The sequence below is a fragment of the Photinus pyralis genome, unplaced genomic scaffold (assembly GCF_008802855.1).
Source record: "Photinus pyralis isolate 1611_PpyrPB1 unplaced genomic scaffold, Ppyr1.3 Ppyr1.4_LG2, whole genome shotgun sequence".
Lineage (NCBI taxonomy): Eukaryota > Metazoa > Arthropoda > Insecta > Coleoptera > Lampyridae > Photinus > Photinus pyralis.
The window spans coordinates 21,153,378-21,173,574 of NW_022170403.1; the positions used below are offsets into that span (position 1 = coordinate 21,153,378).

A 20,197-nucleotide genomic window follows, 5' to 3' on the forward strand; every position below is an offset into this window, starting at 1 on the left:
CACGAGTTGAACTCAAAGTGGCGCTAGCTGGCGCTAGGTCAGCAGAACACAAAACGTCAAAATTTTACATAAAAAGACAAAATGGTGGTGCTAGGAAAAATTGCTCCCCTCACTATTGGGGGGTGGCGCTAGCTCTACAATTTGTGGCGCTAGCTGGCGCTAGGCCTGACGAACACAGCGCTTGCTTTTGGAAGTGATCGGACGCAATGGTGGTGCTAGCGTTAACATAGCACCCCCCGAAAGTCAAGGGCTTTTCTGCAAAATCTATAATGGCGCTAGCTGAACTCAAAGTGGCGCTAGCTGGCGCTAGCCATAGAGATTCTAGCGCAATCTGTCTTTAGTCAGAAATTTGAAATGGTGGTGCTAAGTTAACGGAGCCAATCGTCTCCGTAGTAAGCATTACTCCTCCAATTATAAGGATTTCCCAATGCCGATTTTGACCATTGACATTTTTATATTCAAACTCAAAGATGTTTTTTTTTATTACTTACCTTCTATGCTGATCAATAGGCAACTGTGACTACGCATATTGTAGCGGTTGTTGGAACGATGAACAACGCACAAAAATTCCAAGGATTTCTGTTAAATTAAGAATATGTAATAGCAAAATATCAAGTACTTACACATACTTCTGTTAAAACACAATTCTGAATTATTCCAAGGGCCAACTGCTAGTGTATTTTACCATTCTATTATAAAAAATAGAGATAGATGAGGATGGATAAAAATTAATTTCGTGCACATAAATGTACTAGACCCTATACTAACATTGTTTTATAAGTGGAAATTTTCTGGTTCCGAGAGTAACTTATAATGATTAGTCATTACATATTCGCATATTGTGGTTTTTCCTTGTCTAAAAACGTAAATTAATCTGAACAGAACTTGTGATCATATTGTAGTTCCATAGCTCCTTCTATTCCTAGACGTACGTGATTACACCAAATAAGTGCCACTGGTTCATTGTTGAACTCCCACAAGTAATCTTGCAATTTTATTTTAAACGTGAGTAAAAAACAGATTTCATTATTTTAAGTATTTGTGCACCTACTACTACTGCTAACAGTAAACCTGTCCAAGGAAATCTGTTCGTATATATTTACACACCGATTGTCGCAAGTTTTGCATCAGCTTATGTACCGGTTTATTTAAAAGAAAATGTTCAGAAAGTTTTTTCTCAGCAATTTAGCAAATATTCTTGCAATTACTAAAATTACGCAAACAAGTTCCTAATTATATCTACCTACTAGTCGGGAAGATTAGGAAACAAGTTGTGAGAAAAAGCTAATGCTTCAAACCCGAACATTCCATGACTTGTAAAACTGACAGCTGACCTGTAAAAATTTTACAAGTTAGTAATCTAGTAATTTCATTGGCCAGAATTAATGCGAAGTCTCGGTTACATGGATAATATGATATTTTAGACATTTCTTCGAGATCAATTTAAGAACTAATTATTTACGTTTACTATTGTTTATAATGAGTAACCCCAACTGCGTTGTACTCTCTGACTAACTTCACAATCGGCATTGCCGAATTCATTCCTTTTTTGGGCTATTTTTTCTTTTTTGTTGTTGTATTTTTGTTTTATTTTTGTTTTGTTTTATTCTTAAAGCTCAAATAAACTTTATTATTATTATTATTATTATTATCGCCACTGAACTGAAGTGAGACAATTTTTTAATTTCAAAAGTATATTAGAAAGCGCTACTATCTCACAGTTATTCAAATACCTATCCTCACTAGCAAAGGTTGCAAGTTTCATTATTATGCATCCCCTTTGGTAAGGGTGCAGGGTAGAGGGATTTATACCACAATAAATTCAAGATATTTTCTCATAAAACTCTTAATTATAGAGATAAAGTATGAAATTTGGTTAAAACATCTACATAGAAATTTCAGAATTCTTCAAAATATAACCAACTCTCAAACTCTATATCTTTTTTAATAAACATTTCACAAAAAAGTAGTGTATCAAAGTTATGTAAAATTTTATGGTCTACAATTTCTGATAACAATATTTTTTTCTAAAGTGAACCATTAAAAAGACATGATTGAAAAACTAAGAAACCAACCAAATTTCAGGGGTTTTGGGGGTGGTACGGGGGAAGCACAAGGGGTGGGAGGTCGAAAACTTAGATTGTTAACCACCAGTGGCGGATTTAGGATTTGGTCTAGAGAGGGGCGCATACAATTTTGGATCTCAAATAACTTTTTAACAATCTAAGGCTTGAGAAACTCCTTTCAATGGTTGCAACAGAAATTATAAAAGTGCACATACATTTGTAAAAGTTTCTTAATGGTAGGATAATAAATTTCGTCACAATTTTGAAGAGCTTGTAATGCATTATCGTAGACAATGTCCATGGTGCAAAAACTCTGTTTATAAAGCTGCACTTCACCCAGAAGTTGTGCTAACGACGGGTTATTTAGCAGATCTCCATACTCATTTACCTATTATTAAAACGTTATCATCGGTGACGACCTGAAGAGCATGGAGTACCTATTAATATATTTAAACCTCGATTTAAGCTTAAATTTGACAATTTTTTTTTTCCAAAACGAGATTTTAGGTCAACTATTAAATTGTTAAGAATTGGAATATAGATAACTCTCTTCCAATAGTCACTAGGTGACAAATTCTTAAAATCAGCATATACGTATTCCTTGTGGTTTGTCTGTTGCAAAGGTGAGGAACCTTAAACAAATTATGTTGGCGCTTTTTAGCCCGTTCCATAGGCTGATTAGACGTTGCCATCTTCACAGATCATTTAGTTCTGGCACTACCTCAAACACTACTAAATTCGAAAATTAAATGAACGTTACTACGACGCGTTTTATGCAAAATTCGCAAAACGTAAACATTTGTGAAAAAGTCCTTCCCTAAAAATGATAATAACCGCCCAAATCCTTCACAACAGTTGTAAATTATATTGCACTTCTGTTTCTGTGCTTGGAGATCAAAGCAGTGGGAGATGCCCCTGCAGAAGGTCTTAAGTTGTTCTATATACTACTCCGGTTAATGATGACCGTGCGAATTAGAAAAACTGCAGGAAAACCTAATTCGAAGTAGCCGGCAGAATGCTCGAACCCGATCTACATCTAAGCAAATTCCCATCTCTGCTACGGATGAAAAATTCTTACCTCTCTGAACTGTAAAAGGTAAATCGAGGTAAATAATGCAACTAACCCGCTGCAAATCTCAAAGAACTCATTAAATATTGAGTAGGTAATTTTTATCGTTCTTGACCATCCTAAAATCGTTTGTGTTGGTATTAGTCATACTTGTGGTTTTTCCATATCAAAATAATATACAGATTTATAATTAATAAGTTTTAGTCCAAACACTCACATTCCATACGTATAATTCTGTGCTCTACGTGCAGGCAATGGTATGTACCTAGGCTAGGTTTTTTTTAACATTTCGCTCGCCTCCTAATTGTAATCAATGTCTAAATAAAAATTGCAGGACGGGAATGGTTATGATATCAATGTACAATTACAATATTAAACTAATGAAGGTTCAGTAACTAAGTACCTACTATCCTATCGGGACGTGAGTAATCTACTAATTTTAGAAAGTTTCTGGTAGTTATGTAAACCCGAGTATAAACCTTCAACCATGCAATGTAATTATGTAAACGTAGTGAAGAGCTGCACTGTTTCGGGGGTTACATTGCGATTGTCAACTTGGTCCTCAGGAGCCTCTGGCCAAATACTTTGAAGTGCATCAACCTTGAATGTACTCCTCTATAAGAAATCAAAAATATGAGACTAACTTGAATATGTCCCCGGCTTAGTTTTACGAGTGTGCTTAAAGTACCCTTGACCTTCCGAAATAACGGTCAATTTGATTACATTGAAGGGCAAGGGAGGGGAGGTTGTCATTTACTTGAAACGGAATGAGGGTAAAAGCCAACCTAGCCAACTGTTGGCGCGTACCCCAACTAAACTAAACCCCCTGCTTTAGCAGGTAGACGCATTTTAACATTTAATATTCATTGTCATTCTGTATACAGTTCTCGTCTGGTTAACACCAAACATATTCAATCGTCATTATTGTGAACTGCGCAACATTGTCCTTCAAGCGTGGCATTAGTTCAAGTTTACTAAATCATTGTAGTAAATACCAGTGCAATCATCGAAAGAAGAATTAATCATCCCTCGACACAGCATTCACGATATTAACGTAAGTCTCCTTCCTTTATTGTTACATACATCCTCTATTACAAGTTCACATCTTGATTTCACGTGCACATTCTGTATACATCTTCTCAAAATGGCGGAATTAAAATTATTAATTGCCAAACGCGGTACTATAAAAGGCCAATTAAGGAGATTTTCCACGTTTATAAATTCATACGACAGTTCAAAAGTAGCAGAACTAAAAATAAGACTCGATAAGATAGTGGGAATTTTAGACGAATTTAACATTTTACAAGATCAAATTGATATTTTGTGCGAAATAAATACAAATACCGATGAGTTAGCTCAGCAAGAAAGAGAAAGTTTCGAAAATGAATATTACAAACTCGTTGCGATGGCGAAAGAATGCTTAGAACCGGTTACCAATTTACTTCAAACCCAAAATAATTCCACTAAATTCGAAAACAATGGCACCTTTAAACTACCTGCTAGAGATTTGCCATCCTTTAACGGTAACTACGACCACTGGTTGCCCTTCTACGAAACTTTCAAAACTTTAATTCATAATGACCAAACCATCACAGATATTCAAAAATTTCACTGTTTAAAATCCTGTTTAAAAGACGAAGCAGCTAAACTAGTAGATTCGCTAGCCACAACATTCGAAAATTACTCGATTGCATGGGATTTACTAGTCGAACGTTACCATAACAAAGAATTAATAATTAAAAATCACGTAAGCGCGTTATTTGCGTTACCTACCGTTACAAAGTATAATTCCACTGCAATGCGCCAATTAATTAATACGATATCGTTAAATCTAAAGGTTTTACATAGTTTAGGGTTACCCACCGAGCAATGGGATGCTTTAATTATTTACTTGGTTGTTAGTAAACTAGATTATATTACCGCCCGGGATTGGGAAGAGAACATTACCACAGATATTCCAGCATTATCTGACCTGATTGATTTTTTAAAGCATAAGTGCGAATCGTTAGAGTCGTTACAAGTTGGAAGCAAAATAAGCTCTAATCAAGGCTCAAAACCTACATATCAACGTTACGTAAATAATGGGGCGCTCTCAGTACAGAATCCTAGCCAAATTGAGTGTTCTTATTGCAACCAATCCCATTTCATATACTCGTGTGAAATATTTAAAGAACTAACAGCGGAAAATGCCTTCCAGGAAGCAAGACGTTTAAAACTCTGCACTAATTGCTTACGGAAAGGTCATAGTAGCATGAATTGTAGGTCCAGTGGATGTAAACATTGCAATAAAAAACATAGTACACTATTTCACGGTAAAAAACCCTCTACTAGCGCAAACCCACAAGAATCAAATATAGCCACGTGGAGTGATGTTCGAGAAGAATTGAACTCAAATGTGTACACGCTTTTATCAACTGCGTGTTTGCAAATTTTAGATGCTGCAGGCCAATTTCACACATGCAGAGCTGTATTAGTTACAGCTAGCCATTCAAATTTCATTACAAATGATCTCGCGAACAAGTTACAATTACCCTCGACTCACATTGATTGGAAAATTATTAGCATCATCAATCAAAACGCACTGTCCGTGGATAAACTAGTAAACGTTACCATCAAATCAAAACATAACAACTTTAAATCAAATATCAACTGCGTAGTATTACCTAAAATTACAGAACCAATACCGAGTTTTGATCTTGATCGCAGTTTGTTCAATATTCCATCGGGAATCAAATTAGCGGATAATAACTTTAACAAATCGTCCACTATCGATTTACTGTTAGGAGCGGAGATCTATTGGTCTCTCTTACGTGACGGTCAATTCAAAATTGACAACCAACCAACGCTTCAAAACACCCACTTAGGCTGGATACTTGGCGGGAATGTCTTATTACCATACCCCTTAAATGATCGTACAAACAGTATTGTAAGCCTCGGCTCAATCACAATATCAAACGCTTTTGGGAATTAGAGGAAGTGAAGTGAACTCAGTGAGAAAATCAATTTTTAAGCACCTACACGCTCAATACACATGGGAGATCATTAGTGGCGGGCCATTAGTGCGTGGGTAGAAGATTGCCGCAAAATTCATCGACAGGGCAACTGTTATACAGGGTGATTTATATCACAGTTGCATTTTTTAAATAGAATGCCCTGCATATTATTGCACATTTTTGTGACTTTAATGATATTTAAAATGAGTCGTTGAGCCGCAAATCGTCATTTTTTTTTCGAAAAATTAGATGTCCAGTAAAAAAATGAATATCGCAGTTACCATAAGACTTAGAAGCCCGTGACTCTGTATTGTTACTGATCATGAAATGTACTAACATATACGCCGAACGATCAAAGTAAAACTATTTTGTGTTAAAAGAAATTACTCCGTCAATTTTCAACATTTCAATTTGACGTAACTTAATTTTTTTAATGGAAGTTTTACGATAACTACGATACTCATTGTTTTACTAGACATGACGATTTGCGGCTCAACCACTCAGTTTAAATATCATACGTAATGCATAGTCCCACTAAAATTGTCCAACTAATCGACATTCGCAATAATATACAGGGGGTTCTATTTAAAAAATGCAACTTTGATATAAATCACCCTGTATAACATATGCAATTTCGTTGAAAAAATTTTAGGTTAGTCCTTCAGTGAATTTTAAATATGTGCCTTAATAAACTTCCACCCACGCACTAAGGGCCTACCCTGTACATAAAATCAATTTCTAATTATCACTATCGTCGCCTCGCTCAAAACTATAACGATCCCGCTTAGTTAATAAAATCATACACGCGATAAACATAGAATTTAGCCAGATCAAATCATACACCGACTCGACTATCGTGCTGTTGGCTTGGATAAATACTCCTCATAGGTTAAAGAACTTTCGTTGCAAACCGCGTCTCAAAGATTCTAGTGAATACTGAGATGTGGAATTCCTGACATTACTTCACGTAGTACTTTACACAGCGAATTTCCGAAATTCCATCTGTGGCATGGGCCAGAATTGTTAAGAATTCCTAACGTTGAAGCTCCAAAGCAATCTGACATTTTAAGAAAAGAAATGGTGATCCCAATCTACCCTTTGAGTCAAATATCAAAACATAATCTGCGGGCGCATTGATCCGTAAGAACAAATACATGCTGGTCAATTGACGACTGTATGCTCGATTAGAAGAAAGTATTGGCCCATTGCAGGAATAGATCAGGTTAAAAATGTACTCAAACAATGCGTGAAATGTTACAAAGTAAATCCTGTTGCCTTCGAATAATTTATGGTTAACTTCCCCATTGTTCGCGTTATGTCCGCACGACCGTTCATTCGCTGCGGAGTTGATTATGCTGGTCCGTTATCATTAAAGGAGGGCAAGGGGCGAAGGAAAAGGCTAGTTAAATGTCACATTTAGTTGTTTGTTTGTATGGCCAGCAAGTCGATTCATCTGGAATTAGTTGGAGATTTGACCACAGAGTCGTTTCTTGGGTGATTTCGCGCAAACTTGACGTAACCGATTTCATAGTCCGACAACGGAACGAGTTTGGTAAGAGCAAAACGCGAATTTCAAAAACTATTGAGCGTTAAAAAACTCACTTGTATTAAATTTTGGAACACAAAATATCAATTGGCACTTTATTCAACAAAAGACGCCACATGAAGGTGGTCTTTGGAAAGCGACTAAGTCAAACAAACTTAAAACGAATAGTAGGCAACGCGAACCTTACCTTTGAGGAGATGTACACAGTTCTGACGGGAGTTGAGGGGTGTATAAATTCCCGACAAATAATCCTTTTACGACCCTAATGACTTAAGAGCCTTATCCCCAAGCCACTTCCCTATTGGAGACTTACCTACTTGTCGTACCAATAGAAACAGATGTTAAACTGTTCAAAATGAATACGTTATCACGATGGCAGTTAGCACAAGTGAAACAGCATTATTGGAAACGCTGGAAACGTCTGAACCATCTACAACAACGAACCAAATAGAAGATTGCGAAACACAACCCAGAAAACCTTCTTCCACTGCAATGGTTCTGTGGACGAGTCGCAGAGTTACGCAGTGGCCCAGTAAAAAGGTGTGTGTAGTTTCGGTTAAAATCAAGGGTGGTATGGTATAGTGAAACGTGCCATTAACAAAATATGTGCTCTACCACTAATGGCTACAAAACACAAGATAAAATGTGCACTGAGTTAATTTAATTCATTTATTAGGTTAAGGCTGTTATTGTGTTCACCGTTTGCATGTATATAAGTTCTTGTATTAGTATTATTATCAATGCACGATAGACTTGGATATTTTTACTTATATTCTTCTTAAGATTGTTATTTTATTTCTAATTGCAGCGTACCTATAGAATTAACTGTATAAATTTTCTTTATATTTTTATTTTGATATTTTCATTCACTTTATATTTCAACCTCCTGCCCTAGCAGGTAAAAAGGTCCAAAAAACATTTTTAAGAAGCTTCATTTTCATTCTGTATACAGTTCTCGTCTGGTTACCAAATATATTCAATCGAATATACTCGGTGGTTTCATTATTGTGAACCGCAACACCAGCCAAACACATATCATCTTGTAATTTACAAGCACATTAGGCCTCGTCGTATAAAAATTGAAATTATAATAACTCTTTCATGCCTCTCTTTGACGCCTTCTAATATCCTTATATAGCCTTAGGTTTACTTTATAAGCCTCTCAATCTGGGGTTGCGATAACCCTTTTGGACTGATCCCTTGCAATTAATTTCAAAAGAAATTATTGTTTGATTTGACATAATCGCTTCTGGTGTGGCTTGCCAGTTTGTTATATGGTCAGAGATACTCGATGATGCCAGACTCGAATGAATCACAGTCTGGTTTCGGGTTCGCTATCGTTGCCCTGACTGAGAATGTCTAGGTTAGTAGGGTTGAAGTTCTCCTCCATGTAGTATGGTGAGCATTTGAGACACACCCGATAATAAGGTGCTTATTCTTTTTCTCACGATGTTCTATCAGTTCTACCACCCCATTACTGGGAAGTAGGTTGACAAAATATACTGATGTTATTACTACTTGGCTTTTACACTGTAGGTATGTCACAGTAGTCCAGGTTACGAGTGCTCAAAGGGGGTGTGCCCGGTATGGCTGGAAGCGGAAGTTTCGACTTAAGAACCTTGTTTGGACCACATAGGAGGTAACCACTAATCATACTGAAAGTCCCCAGGATTCCGACTGGAGCCTTCCCGGGAGGAGAGGCACAAAGGTCAACATTTTCGGTTTTTCGCTGACATCTGAAAAACGATGCGTCGTAGGAAAAAATTGCCTATTAGCATAATGAAAACTCATAAAATTGTGTACAATATTGATTATATATACTTTTTCGAAATTCTCAACCGTTTCCGAGACATAAGCTTCGGAAAGTCGGAAATTTTTGAAAAATTAGCGCTTTCCCAAATTAACGTTAACCGGTCAAAAGTTACAGCATTTTTAAAATTTCCTGAAATTTTTTATATGCATAGATATGTTGGGCGCAAAGCCCGAAAAAGGCCAATGGTCGTTTTTTTGCTCAATTTTAGCATTGGACTATTTAAAATGGCCAAAGCTCGAATTCTAATTCAATTGCGGGCTTTGGTCGTCCTGAAGCAGCCAAACCTAAGATTGAGTAATTAGGAAATAACCAAAGCTAACACACATTTTTAGTGACTCAATAGAAATTCAGTAACATTCAAAATTTTTGGAGAGGCAACCCATAAATGATGTAACGCACTTATTTCGAAATTTTGATCCCCGCCCCTTCCCTTTATATAACAGTTTTGCCTATCCCCCTTCTAAAATCACATTAACACTTTAAAAACCAACCCCTCTTTTTTATGTACAATTTTTTATTTTGATTTTATTAAAAAAAATAATTAAAAATTTGCAAATCATACAAGGTTTTTCAGGTGTGCAGGTACACTGTAAAAAACATTTTCGTGAATATATAAAATATAATTAGTAATTTATTTAAAATTTTATTAATTTTTTTTTACTTTAACAGTTGAAATATTACTTTTTGTTTGGCTTGAACGCTTTAGGTTTTGTGTGATATTGCACGATTTTCTTCCTCTTCATCTTAGTTGTTATAGAGACGTCTGCATTAGAATTGCTATTTGATATATTTTTCAGGTCTTGTTCTCTAGTAATGTTTTGAAGGACCTCACGAGGTATATTTGAATCGAATAGGCCATTACGTATAGGAACCCCAAACATCACCTAATGCGGACTTCTGTTTATATCTGTATGAAAAGATCCATTTTTTTTAGTTGAACAAATCGAAATCCGTTAGCCCAATTAGTCCTCTTGGTATCTGCCATCCAAGACACTAAAATGTCCCTAACACCCTGCGGTGAACTCTTTTCCATTGTCACATTGGAGGATGTAAGGGAGCGCCTATTCTACAAAAAATGCCTAAAAGATTGTAAGATACCTCCGTAACTCTTTTCGATTTCAAAGGTTTTAAAAACACTAATTTTGTTAGATGGTCCTGATAATTTAAAATAAATTGATAGTCTTCCTCTGGTTCTGTTTGCATATCTATATAAGATCCACCTGATGCACTCTTGAGTTCACGTTGTTGCTCAAAATTGGTCTAGGTTTCTACGTCTCCAATGCTTAAAATGTCATACGTACCTCACACTGGCACTGGAACCGAATTTATTAAACTTTGGTCGTTTCATATTTGCACGATCCTAGGTTTGGCTGTTTGGAGACGGCCGAAGCCCGAAATTGAAAGGAAATTCGGGCTTTGGTCGTTTTAAATAGCCCAATCCTAAGATTGAGCAAAAAAATCGATCATTGGCCGTTTTCGGGCATTGCGCCCAACAGATATATATCTATGATATAGACAACTGCGCAACGCGGAATAACAGACTCGGGATGATTGTAGGGTAATTTTGTCATCCTAATGAATATCCCCAGAGAGGGCCCGCAAACGAAATGCGTTTTTTGTTAATAAAAATTAGTTCGAGGAAAATGAACTTACCGACCTTCATGCTATACAGTGCCAGTGTAAAGTCTGGTACTATGCTACTATCACAGTAAATCTTTTATCAGTGGCGTGGCAAGACCATTGTAGCCACTGGGATTTCGGGACCCCTTCTTACTCCTTGTTTATTCAAAATTTTAATGTTTTTTGACTCATTTTAAGTTCCAAAGGGCATTTTAGTAGTGCCTTATTTTTATGATAATTAATCAAAATCAATGAAAATCATTGTTGTTATTAAAATCATAAAATGCAATGTGTATTTTCACAATAAATTAAAGCGAAATGTTCAAATAAACAACTTGCCAGAAAATACACTGTATACAGGGTGAGTTTTTTTTCATTTTAAGCATTGGGATCTCGGAAACCATAAGACATGCGGATTCGGTTAAATGAGGAAAGAGTTGTAGTTTTAAGAGCTTATTTAAGATATGCTTTTGTTTTTTGAAAAAATCCACAGTTCACTAGATATGAGCGAAAAACAGATTTAGTGATTTTTTATTTAACTGTTGTAGAATCGTTATTATTAGAAATACAACAAAATGATACGAATAAAAGTTTTAGACATTTTAATGCTTAACATGAACTTACTAATTTGTTTTTAGATCCTACAATTTTTGAGTTATAATACAAACGTTAATTTTTTTAATGGTAGTCATAGCTGGATTTGACATTTTTAAAAAGGACAAATTTTTCTTTTTATAACGATATAAGACTTGCTAAATGTACTTTAATAAATAAACGCCCTGCAGTAATTTTCGTAATATTGAGAGGTAAGTAAAGTTGGAAAACAATATCTAGTGAGATAGGTACCTTTCATTTACATTGAAAATTGAACAGGCCAATGTTATCTTCATTTTCTACCAAATGAATTTCAAAATATGTAGGATGAGTTAGATTTGGAAACACGACGTAATTTAAGCTGGTTTCAACACAACGGTGCCCCGCCGCACAACTAACTCCAAGTTAAATATTATAATAGACAGTAATTAAGAGAACAAAAATGTTTCCCATGGCAAAATCTGTTTTTACTACTCTTAATAATACAAACAGTTCTGTATCATGTTTATTTGTCAAAGTAAGTACAATGACACTTATATCACTGTAAACAGAAAAAAATGCACTTTTTAAAAATGTCACAGCCAACTATGATTACCATTTAAAAAAATGTAAGTTTGCGTTATAACTCGAAAATTATAAAAGAAGAATAAATATTAATAAATGTATCTTATTAAGCGGAAAAAAATCTACAATTTTTGTTCTTTGCATATTTCTGTATTTCTAATACTAACGCTTCTACAACATCTAAAAGAAAAATCACTAAACCCGTTTTTCGCTCAAGATCTAGTGAACCGTGGATTTTTTTCAAAAAACAAAAGCATATCTTGAATAAGCTGTTAAAACGACAACTCTTTCCTCATTTAACCGAATCTCTATTTCTTACGGTTTCCGAGATCCTAATGCTTAAAATGAAAAAAAAACTCACCCTGTATAAGATGCGGAATTAAAGAGTTATTAGAAATCCAGAAAATTCCGATTACATCCGAAGATAAGCCAGAAACACCGAATTTTGCCGATTTCGTTTATATTTATTTCTTATGTTACGTACTTGACGAAGTACAAAAAAACACTTTCTCATTGCCACTTTTTGAGGTCTACAAGATTGAGAGATTAGTTTAGTATTTTTTTTTTCTTGGAAACGAAAAACGTTGGAATCGTAATCTTTGAGCACAAAACAGCACTAATGATCTTATTAATTTTTTTTTTAAACGAGTTATGGGTGGAGCCAACTTCACAAAATATTTCAATTTTTTTCGTTTTTCTTGGAAATATGAAATGCTGGAATCGGAATTTTTGAGCACAAATCAGCACTAACTGAGCACTAACAATCACGTGTGGTTTCATCTAATTAGAAATGCATGGGAGGGGATAATTTCACACTTGACTTTTTTAGGAACAGCGAAAGAATTTGAGATACCTACTGTTTTATCACTAACGCCGTGTGCGTTCGTTATTTCAATAAATAAAAGTTGAGTGTGAAGTTGAGCCCGTCAATTTTTCTCATATTATGTAGCAGCACTAACGATAAACTTCGAGCACTACTAAAGAGCACTAACGTGGCGTTAACTGTCGACACATTTTTGTCAAATTATTTCATGTGGGTCGAAATCGTGTTTTATGGCAATATGACCTTTACAACAATCAAAGATTAAATTTAATTAAGAATATTCGCAGAGGCAAGGCAGTCTCTACTGCTTGTGAATACATTGTTAAATTCTTAGATGCAATCGGTCGACCAATCTAGTTATATGTACTAAGGAACTAATATGTAAACATTATTCTATGTATATTTAGCTTCTTTTTCATAAAGGATAGCTTACGAGCCTTGAAAAGCTTACATTAAAACAAGTACTTAATCGATCCTATTAACGTACAGTTTTTAGTTGTTAGTTCACAATTATTTAAAAATGTTTTGTTAAAAATAATCCTGAGTCTCAAGACGTCCTGAAACTCAAGCACATTACTATTTCATAAACAATTTTCATTTTCAGGTGTAAATACTAACTGCCAACTTACGTCAGCATGATCTCGTCGTGGTATAAGACGTTTAAACAAATTCTACACTTTATGGAACAGGTAAAGTACCTACTTATACATAAAATTCGCGTCATGTCGATATACCTAAGCAAATTTGATTTTAATAGGAAGCGATTTGGTGTTATATCTTCATATTCGCAATATTTGCAAGGATTTCTTACGCCAAAACCTTCACTTGCATTACTAATGGAGATAATCAAGAAACAATATATTGTAACAACATTACGTTCACAGAAACGGACAACATCACAGCTCAAACCGAAGAAGCCAATGTAACAGAAATTAGGTTTATAAATAGCAACATAGAGTACATTCCCAAAAAATTCTTGCAAAGATTCAACAAGTTGGAAAAATTGTACGTGACAGATGCCGAAATTACTACTATTCACGAAGACGCATTTTCTTTGTTTAATGGTCTAAAAGAACTACGATTGCAGAACAACTGCATCAAACTCATCGAAAATAAGACATTAGATCAATTAGAGACATTGGAAGTATTAGATCTATCAGAAAACTGTGTGGAGCGTATTGAAGAAGGAGCATTCCGTAATTTAAAAAATCTGCAACGAATTTTACTCTACGACAATTATATTGATAACCTTCATCCGGAAACTTTCTTTGAATTAAATGCACTAAAAAATATAGATTTATCCGACAATTCGATATCATTTATACATTCGCTTTTATTTTCCAATTTAAAAGTGCGAAATGTTTCTCTTTCCTCAAATTCTTTAAGCACAATCGATTTGCTTGCTTTTCCAATGACAGTGGAAATTCTCAGTTTGCAGAACAATAATCTAACAAGTATTATAAATTGGCCCCCAACGCATGTTGTCGATCTAGATTTAAGTAATAACTTTATCTCCAATGTTAGAGGTGTGAAAGAAATATTCTCTATTTTCAATATCTTGAGCACAAATGTCACTGAACCTCATCCGCGTACACAAAGTCTAAAATTTGATAATAATCGTTTAAGTGAAATTCCCGAAGATTTTCTTGCATATTTTACAGAATTGCGCGTTTTACATTTGTCTAATAACTTGTTGGTGTCGCTAACGGACGCCGATTTTGCTCATTTATACAGTTTGACAGATCTTCATTTAAACTACAACAAACTGCATCTTATAGCAGAAAAAGCATTTGTCAATCTCCATATGTTAACCACCCTAGATATGTCGAGCAACGACCTGCGCAGTTTACCTGATGATATATTTATGTTTTTAACCAATGTCCAAAACATTTATTTGGCCGACAATCAAATTAATAACATTTCTTCAAAACATTTTAAACATACCAAAGCACTGACACAACTTATTTTAAGAAACAATAAAATCGCTATGTTACCTCGTGATACTTTCACAAATTTAGTGTTTCTTCAGTTGTTGAATTTGGAAGGGAACAACATTAAAGAACTGCAAGTGGGATGGGTTAGAAACCTTCCATCCCTGACCACTTTGCACTTGCAGAAGAATTCGATCAAATTCATCTTTAAAGAACAGTTTAATATTCCGTCCATTCAGTACCTAGACCTTGCAAACAATCAATTGCGAATTATTGGGGATGGATTTTTACAATTCGTTGTTAATTTAGAAACGTTAGACATGAATAATAATGGCATACTCAATTTAAGCGAGGCTTCATTTTCGGGATTGTCGAAGCTTACTTATCTGTCCTTAAAGAATAACTCCCTTAGTACGATCGGTCAACATTTCGAACACACCCCTTCCCTTTCAATTTTAGATTTGTCGCACAATTCAATTAGTCACATTAGTGATAGCGCGTTTATTAATTTGCATTCATTAACCAAAGTGCATCTCTATGGTAATGCAATCGGGTATGCACCAAACATGACATACTTGGAAAACGTTGCGTACTTGTATTTGCTGAACAATTCCATTGAAGTTATCAAGAGTGGGAGCTTTGAGGGTATGCGAAAGCTAGAGCATCTTTATTTAGGTGGTAATAAGATCAGAAACATATCTTCGGATGCCTTTAACAAACTCAGCCTTCTAGTCCAGTTGGATTTGACTCAAAATCTTATCGAGCGTATACCAGATTACGTCTTTGACGATTTAATGTTGCTTCAAAAGTTGTTTCTGGAAGCCAACCGATTGACGACCCTACCACCTATGATTTTTAACAACCTAGTGTCCGTAGTTTTAATTGACGTGTCAAGAAATTTTCTTCGATCCATACCGGGTAGTCTATTCCAGAATACCACATCCTTGTCATCGCTAAATCTAGCCGATAATCTCATCGATTCCATAGATCCCGGTACTTTTAATAATTTGGCCAATTTAAGATATTTATACCTTCAAAATAATCACTTAAGAACAATAGGTGATCATTTCCGTGATCTTCAATTTCTATCGGTACTCCAACTGTCTAATAATTCCGTAGAACTGCTCTCAACTAACGCCTTTGTCCTACTGCGATCCTTAACTTGGTTACTACTAAATGATAACGAAATTAAAGCTCTCCCATTAACCATCTTTGACAATCTCGCCTCATTACGATATTTGAATGTAACCAACAATCTAATTAGCTCACTGGAGATTGGACTTTTCGACGATCTACACTCAGTGACACATTTGTATTTGGGAAATAATACTTTAACGAAAGTAGACGAACACGTATTTGCTGGCATCGAGAAGTTGGAAGTGTTGGATTTGTCACATAATAAACTACAATGTCTCAATCCCTGCCATATCGCTCAACACTTAGGACGCGGTATTTTTGTGACTCATGATGGAAACCCATGGGAATGCATTTTCATGCAGAATGCCGAGAGGACGAGACATGTGGACTGCGATTCATATGTGATCCAAAAGACGCAAACTACTGAAAGTGGCAAAAAATTTCATTTTGATTATGACTACGACACGGCAGTTGGGAACAAGACTAATATTGTGGAAACCACTACATCAATTGTTAAAAACGAATCTAATAAATGTGTTCTTACAAATGTAATTCTGATTGTCTCTTTCCTAAAGATTAATAGAATTGTGGAACCTTGAATAAACGGATTATAGTTTTTTCTTTCCAATTGCAGTTACCCCAAACCAAAGCCCAAACCTAAAATTCGACATACAAAATTAACCAATTAGATACACTCGAAAAGTTGTAAATGTAATTGCCGTGGTATATAATTATTTGAAAATTTCCAACCTATAAACTTATTAGGGCGGTATAACACTGTTTTATAATGTTTTAACGTTTTTGTACCAGAAACTGTGTAGGACATTATATGAATTCTTGTATGGGTTCTCATGCCTACGATTGTATTTTGTGTATGACACTATACAATACATGTTACCCTCGGTATCAAATTCGACCACAGCAATGGGAAATGTTGACACAAATGCATTGTATGATAAACTGGATAGAAAAGCAGACCAAAATAAGCACTCTTTCTAAATAATCCATTATTCAAGGAACAAAATGTTTCGTTCGAGAGGTTCTCGAAGGTCCCAAAATTCCGTCTGTTACTTTATGTGACTGTTAGTAGAGGGCGTGCAACACCAACGTTAGACCAGCGCTCTAGATTTTACAGATTTCTACAACCCTTCGAACACGACTTCGGATGCTTCGAATTTATAGGATTATTCGCATTTCTTTCTATCGGTTCGTAAGATTCTTTAAAATCATTCATTTCATGGATATTAATCCCATGCTTCAGTTTCAAATTCTTCGTCCTTGGATGTTTCAAGTTAATTCCATTTCTTCTTCTTCTGATTTGTCCGATTGGTCGGATTCTTCAGATTCGTAGGGTTGCGAATGCTAGCCACGTAACGACATCTTCGTTTTAACTTTCGCCACGAAAACGTCGTGCAGCTTAAGCTTTACTGCAGGTAGTAATCTTTGAATTTCTTTATAATTGGTTTGTGTTTTGTACGAGTATGTAACATTATACCGAATGATTCATTAGAAGTGATTACAGTTTGAAGTTCCCGCAAATCAAAAAAATTATGAAGTTGGTACTAACTGATGATCATTTATTTAATTGCAGTGGTGTATCATCATGCTTTCAGTAAATCGTTTACAAAACAGCTCTATTTGATCTTACAAATTCATACTGCTTAGAAACCATTTTCACTGAAGCAACCAGATTTACAAAACGAAGCGCTACTGCAATCGATTACATTTTTGCAAATCCAGATATTCAAATTACGAATAAAGCTGTTGTGGAGAACGGATTATCAGATCACACGTTACAGTTAGTTGAATTACTCACGAATATTCACCCCCACCAAAACACTAACTATGAATATCGATCTTTTTCAAATAAAAATATCGAGATATTTTTGAATTTGTTAAAGCAGAAAACGTGGTTACCTGTGTATACCTAATCCAAATCATGAGATTGACAAAAAGTTTTGCTTTTTCTACAATAAAGTCAAAGATTACTTCAAAACGAGCTTTAAAGTCACTCGCAAACCTCAAATTAGTAATGATTGCAATAAGAACTGGCTTACAAAAGGTTTAATAATCTCAGCAACCAATTTAAAGGAATTACATCTAAGAAGTAAGTATGGTTTAATTGATGCTGATTATTACCGGAAATATAAGTCAATATATGTATAGAAAAACAATAAGAACTGCGAAGAAACTGTCATTTAACAAACAAATCTTAAATTCAAATTGCAAATCTAAGACTCTGTGGAAAATCATTAATAAAAATAGTAAACCATCTAAAATAAATAATGTCTCCAGCATAACTATCGACAGAATCGAAGTTACAAACAAGACTCTCATATCTAATGAATTTAATAACTATTTTATCAATTTACCGAAAGAACTATTTTCGTCACAACAAAACAACAGAACTGACCTTTGTCACTCTTCACTGGATATTGAGCAAAAGTACTTACATTCCATAAACCCGAAATCTTTCTTCGTTAGACCGGTTAGCGAAACAGAAGTCTTAAATGTAATTAATAATTTTAAAAATACGCACTCTTCTGGTCCATATTTAGTTCCTGTCTCAATTTTAAAAAAGAGCGCACTTCTAATAGTAAAACCACTAACTGTTAATAAATGAATGTTTTGAAAATGACTACTTTCCAAATGAACTAAAAATTTCTAAAGTAATTTGTCTTTTCAAAAAAGGCAACCCATACTCGATGAGTAACTATAAGGTTATCTGTTTTTTCTAAAGTTTTTGAAAAACTCTTGACTCAACAGATCACTAACTTCTTAGAGACAAACAATCTATTTTCACCGCAGCAAGACGGTTTTAGAAAATCTAGATCTACATCACTTGCTCTCTGCAAAATTTTGGACAAAATTTACACCGAACTTGATTCCGGTAACAAAGTGTTCGCACTATTTGTTGACCTGCAAAAAGCATTCGATTGTGTGGATCACACAATATTGCTGCAAAAAATTGAACGGTATGGGCTGCGAGGCAAAATAAATAATTTGTTAAAAAGCTATTTAAACGGGAGAAAACAATTTGTAGAATATTTAAAAGCTACATCTGCATTGCGTGAATTTGATGTTGGTGTGCCCCAGGGTAGCATCTTAGGGCCCCTGCTGTTTATACTCTATTGCAACGATTTAGGTCAATGTATTAGTTCCCATTACACAGCTTTTGCGGACGATATAACTTTGTTGTTTTCGGAAAACGATTTAGAATCCCTGACAGATTCGATATCACCATATCTTGAAACATTAGATGCTTTCCTTAGCGAAAATAAACTAATTTTAAATATTGATAAAACCTACACAATGCAATTCCTTATGCGTCAACATCTTTATACGGAAAGAACATTAATCAGGAAAAATAACAAATCTATAGAGCAAGTAGCCTCAATGAGATTACTGGGTATTGAACTTGATATGTCTCTAAATTGGAAACAACAAGTGTGTACTGTTGCACAAAATTGTGCTAAGAATTGTTATGTTTTGAAAAGGTTAAAGGAAATCACTGACTTGCACGTAGTCAAAACTTTTTATTCCTCAAATTTTGAATCATTACTGAGATATGTAGTTCTTTGGGGTAATTCAACAAACGTTAGACGAATATTTCAATATTTATTCTACAGAAAAGAGCAGTAAGGCTAATGTTCAATCTAAGCTTTCGTGAGTCATGCAGAGAGACTTTTATCAAAGAGAAGATACTTACTTTCCCGTGCATATACAAATTGGAAGTATTGAAATTTGTTAAAAACAGTATCCGAGATTTCAATGAGCTAAATTTCATTCTTATAACACAAGGCACGGCAATGATCTAGCTATAAACAACCATCACACTAATTTATTTAGGCAGAACCCGTATTATATGGGCGCGATAATATACAACAAACTTCCCCATGGAAATAAAACCGCATGCCGGACGCCATTTTAAAAACACAGTAAAAAACTTTCTAGTCAACCATGCATTTTATTCCATCGAAGAGTATTTCAATCATTCATTTTAACTCTTGTGATTTCTTTATGTGTTTGTTACTTACTTAT

The 20,197-nt window shown here is 34.9% G+C and overlaps 1 protein-coding gene across 11 annotated transcripts in view; it reads left to right on the forward strand.

Annotated features, from left to right (window-relative positions):
• Positions 1–879: 879 nt before the first annotated feature.
• Positions 880–20,197, forward strand: part of LOC116162713 (protein artichoke-like) — a 37,363-nt gene continuing 18,045 nt past the window's right edge. The window contains exons 1-3 of one of the 11 annotated variants that reach the window (XM_031476399.1): positions 880–1,005; positions 13,693–13,777; positions 13,846–16,774. In XM_031476399.1, the coding sequence (XP_031332259.1) occupies positions 13,724–13,777; positions 13,846–16,755 (2,964 nt within the window). In that variant the 5' untranslated portion in view covers positions 880–1,005; positions 13,693–13,723 and the 3' untranslated portion in view covers positions 16,756–16,774. Of the gene's footprint in view, positions 1,006–3,345; positions 3,393–3,914; positions 4,190–8,082; positions 8,215–13,692; positions 13,778–13,845; positions 16,775–20,197 lie in introns of those variants that run through there. The other 10 variants (XM_031476400.1, XM_031476397.1, XM_031476401.1 and 7 more) reach the window with 10 other exon arrangements.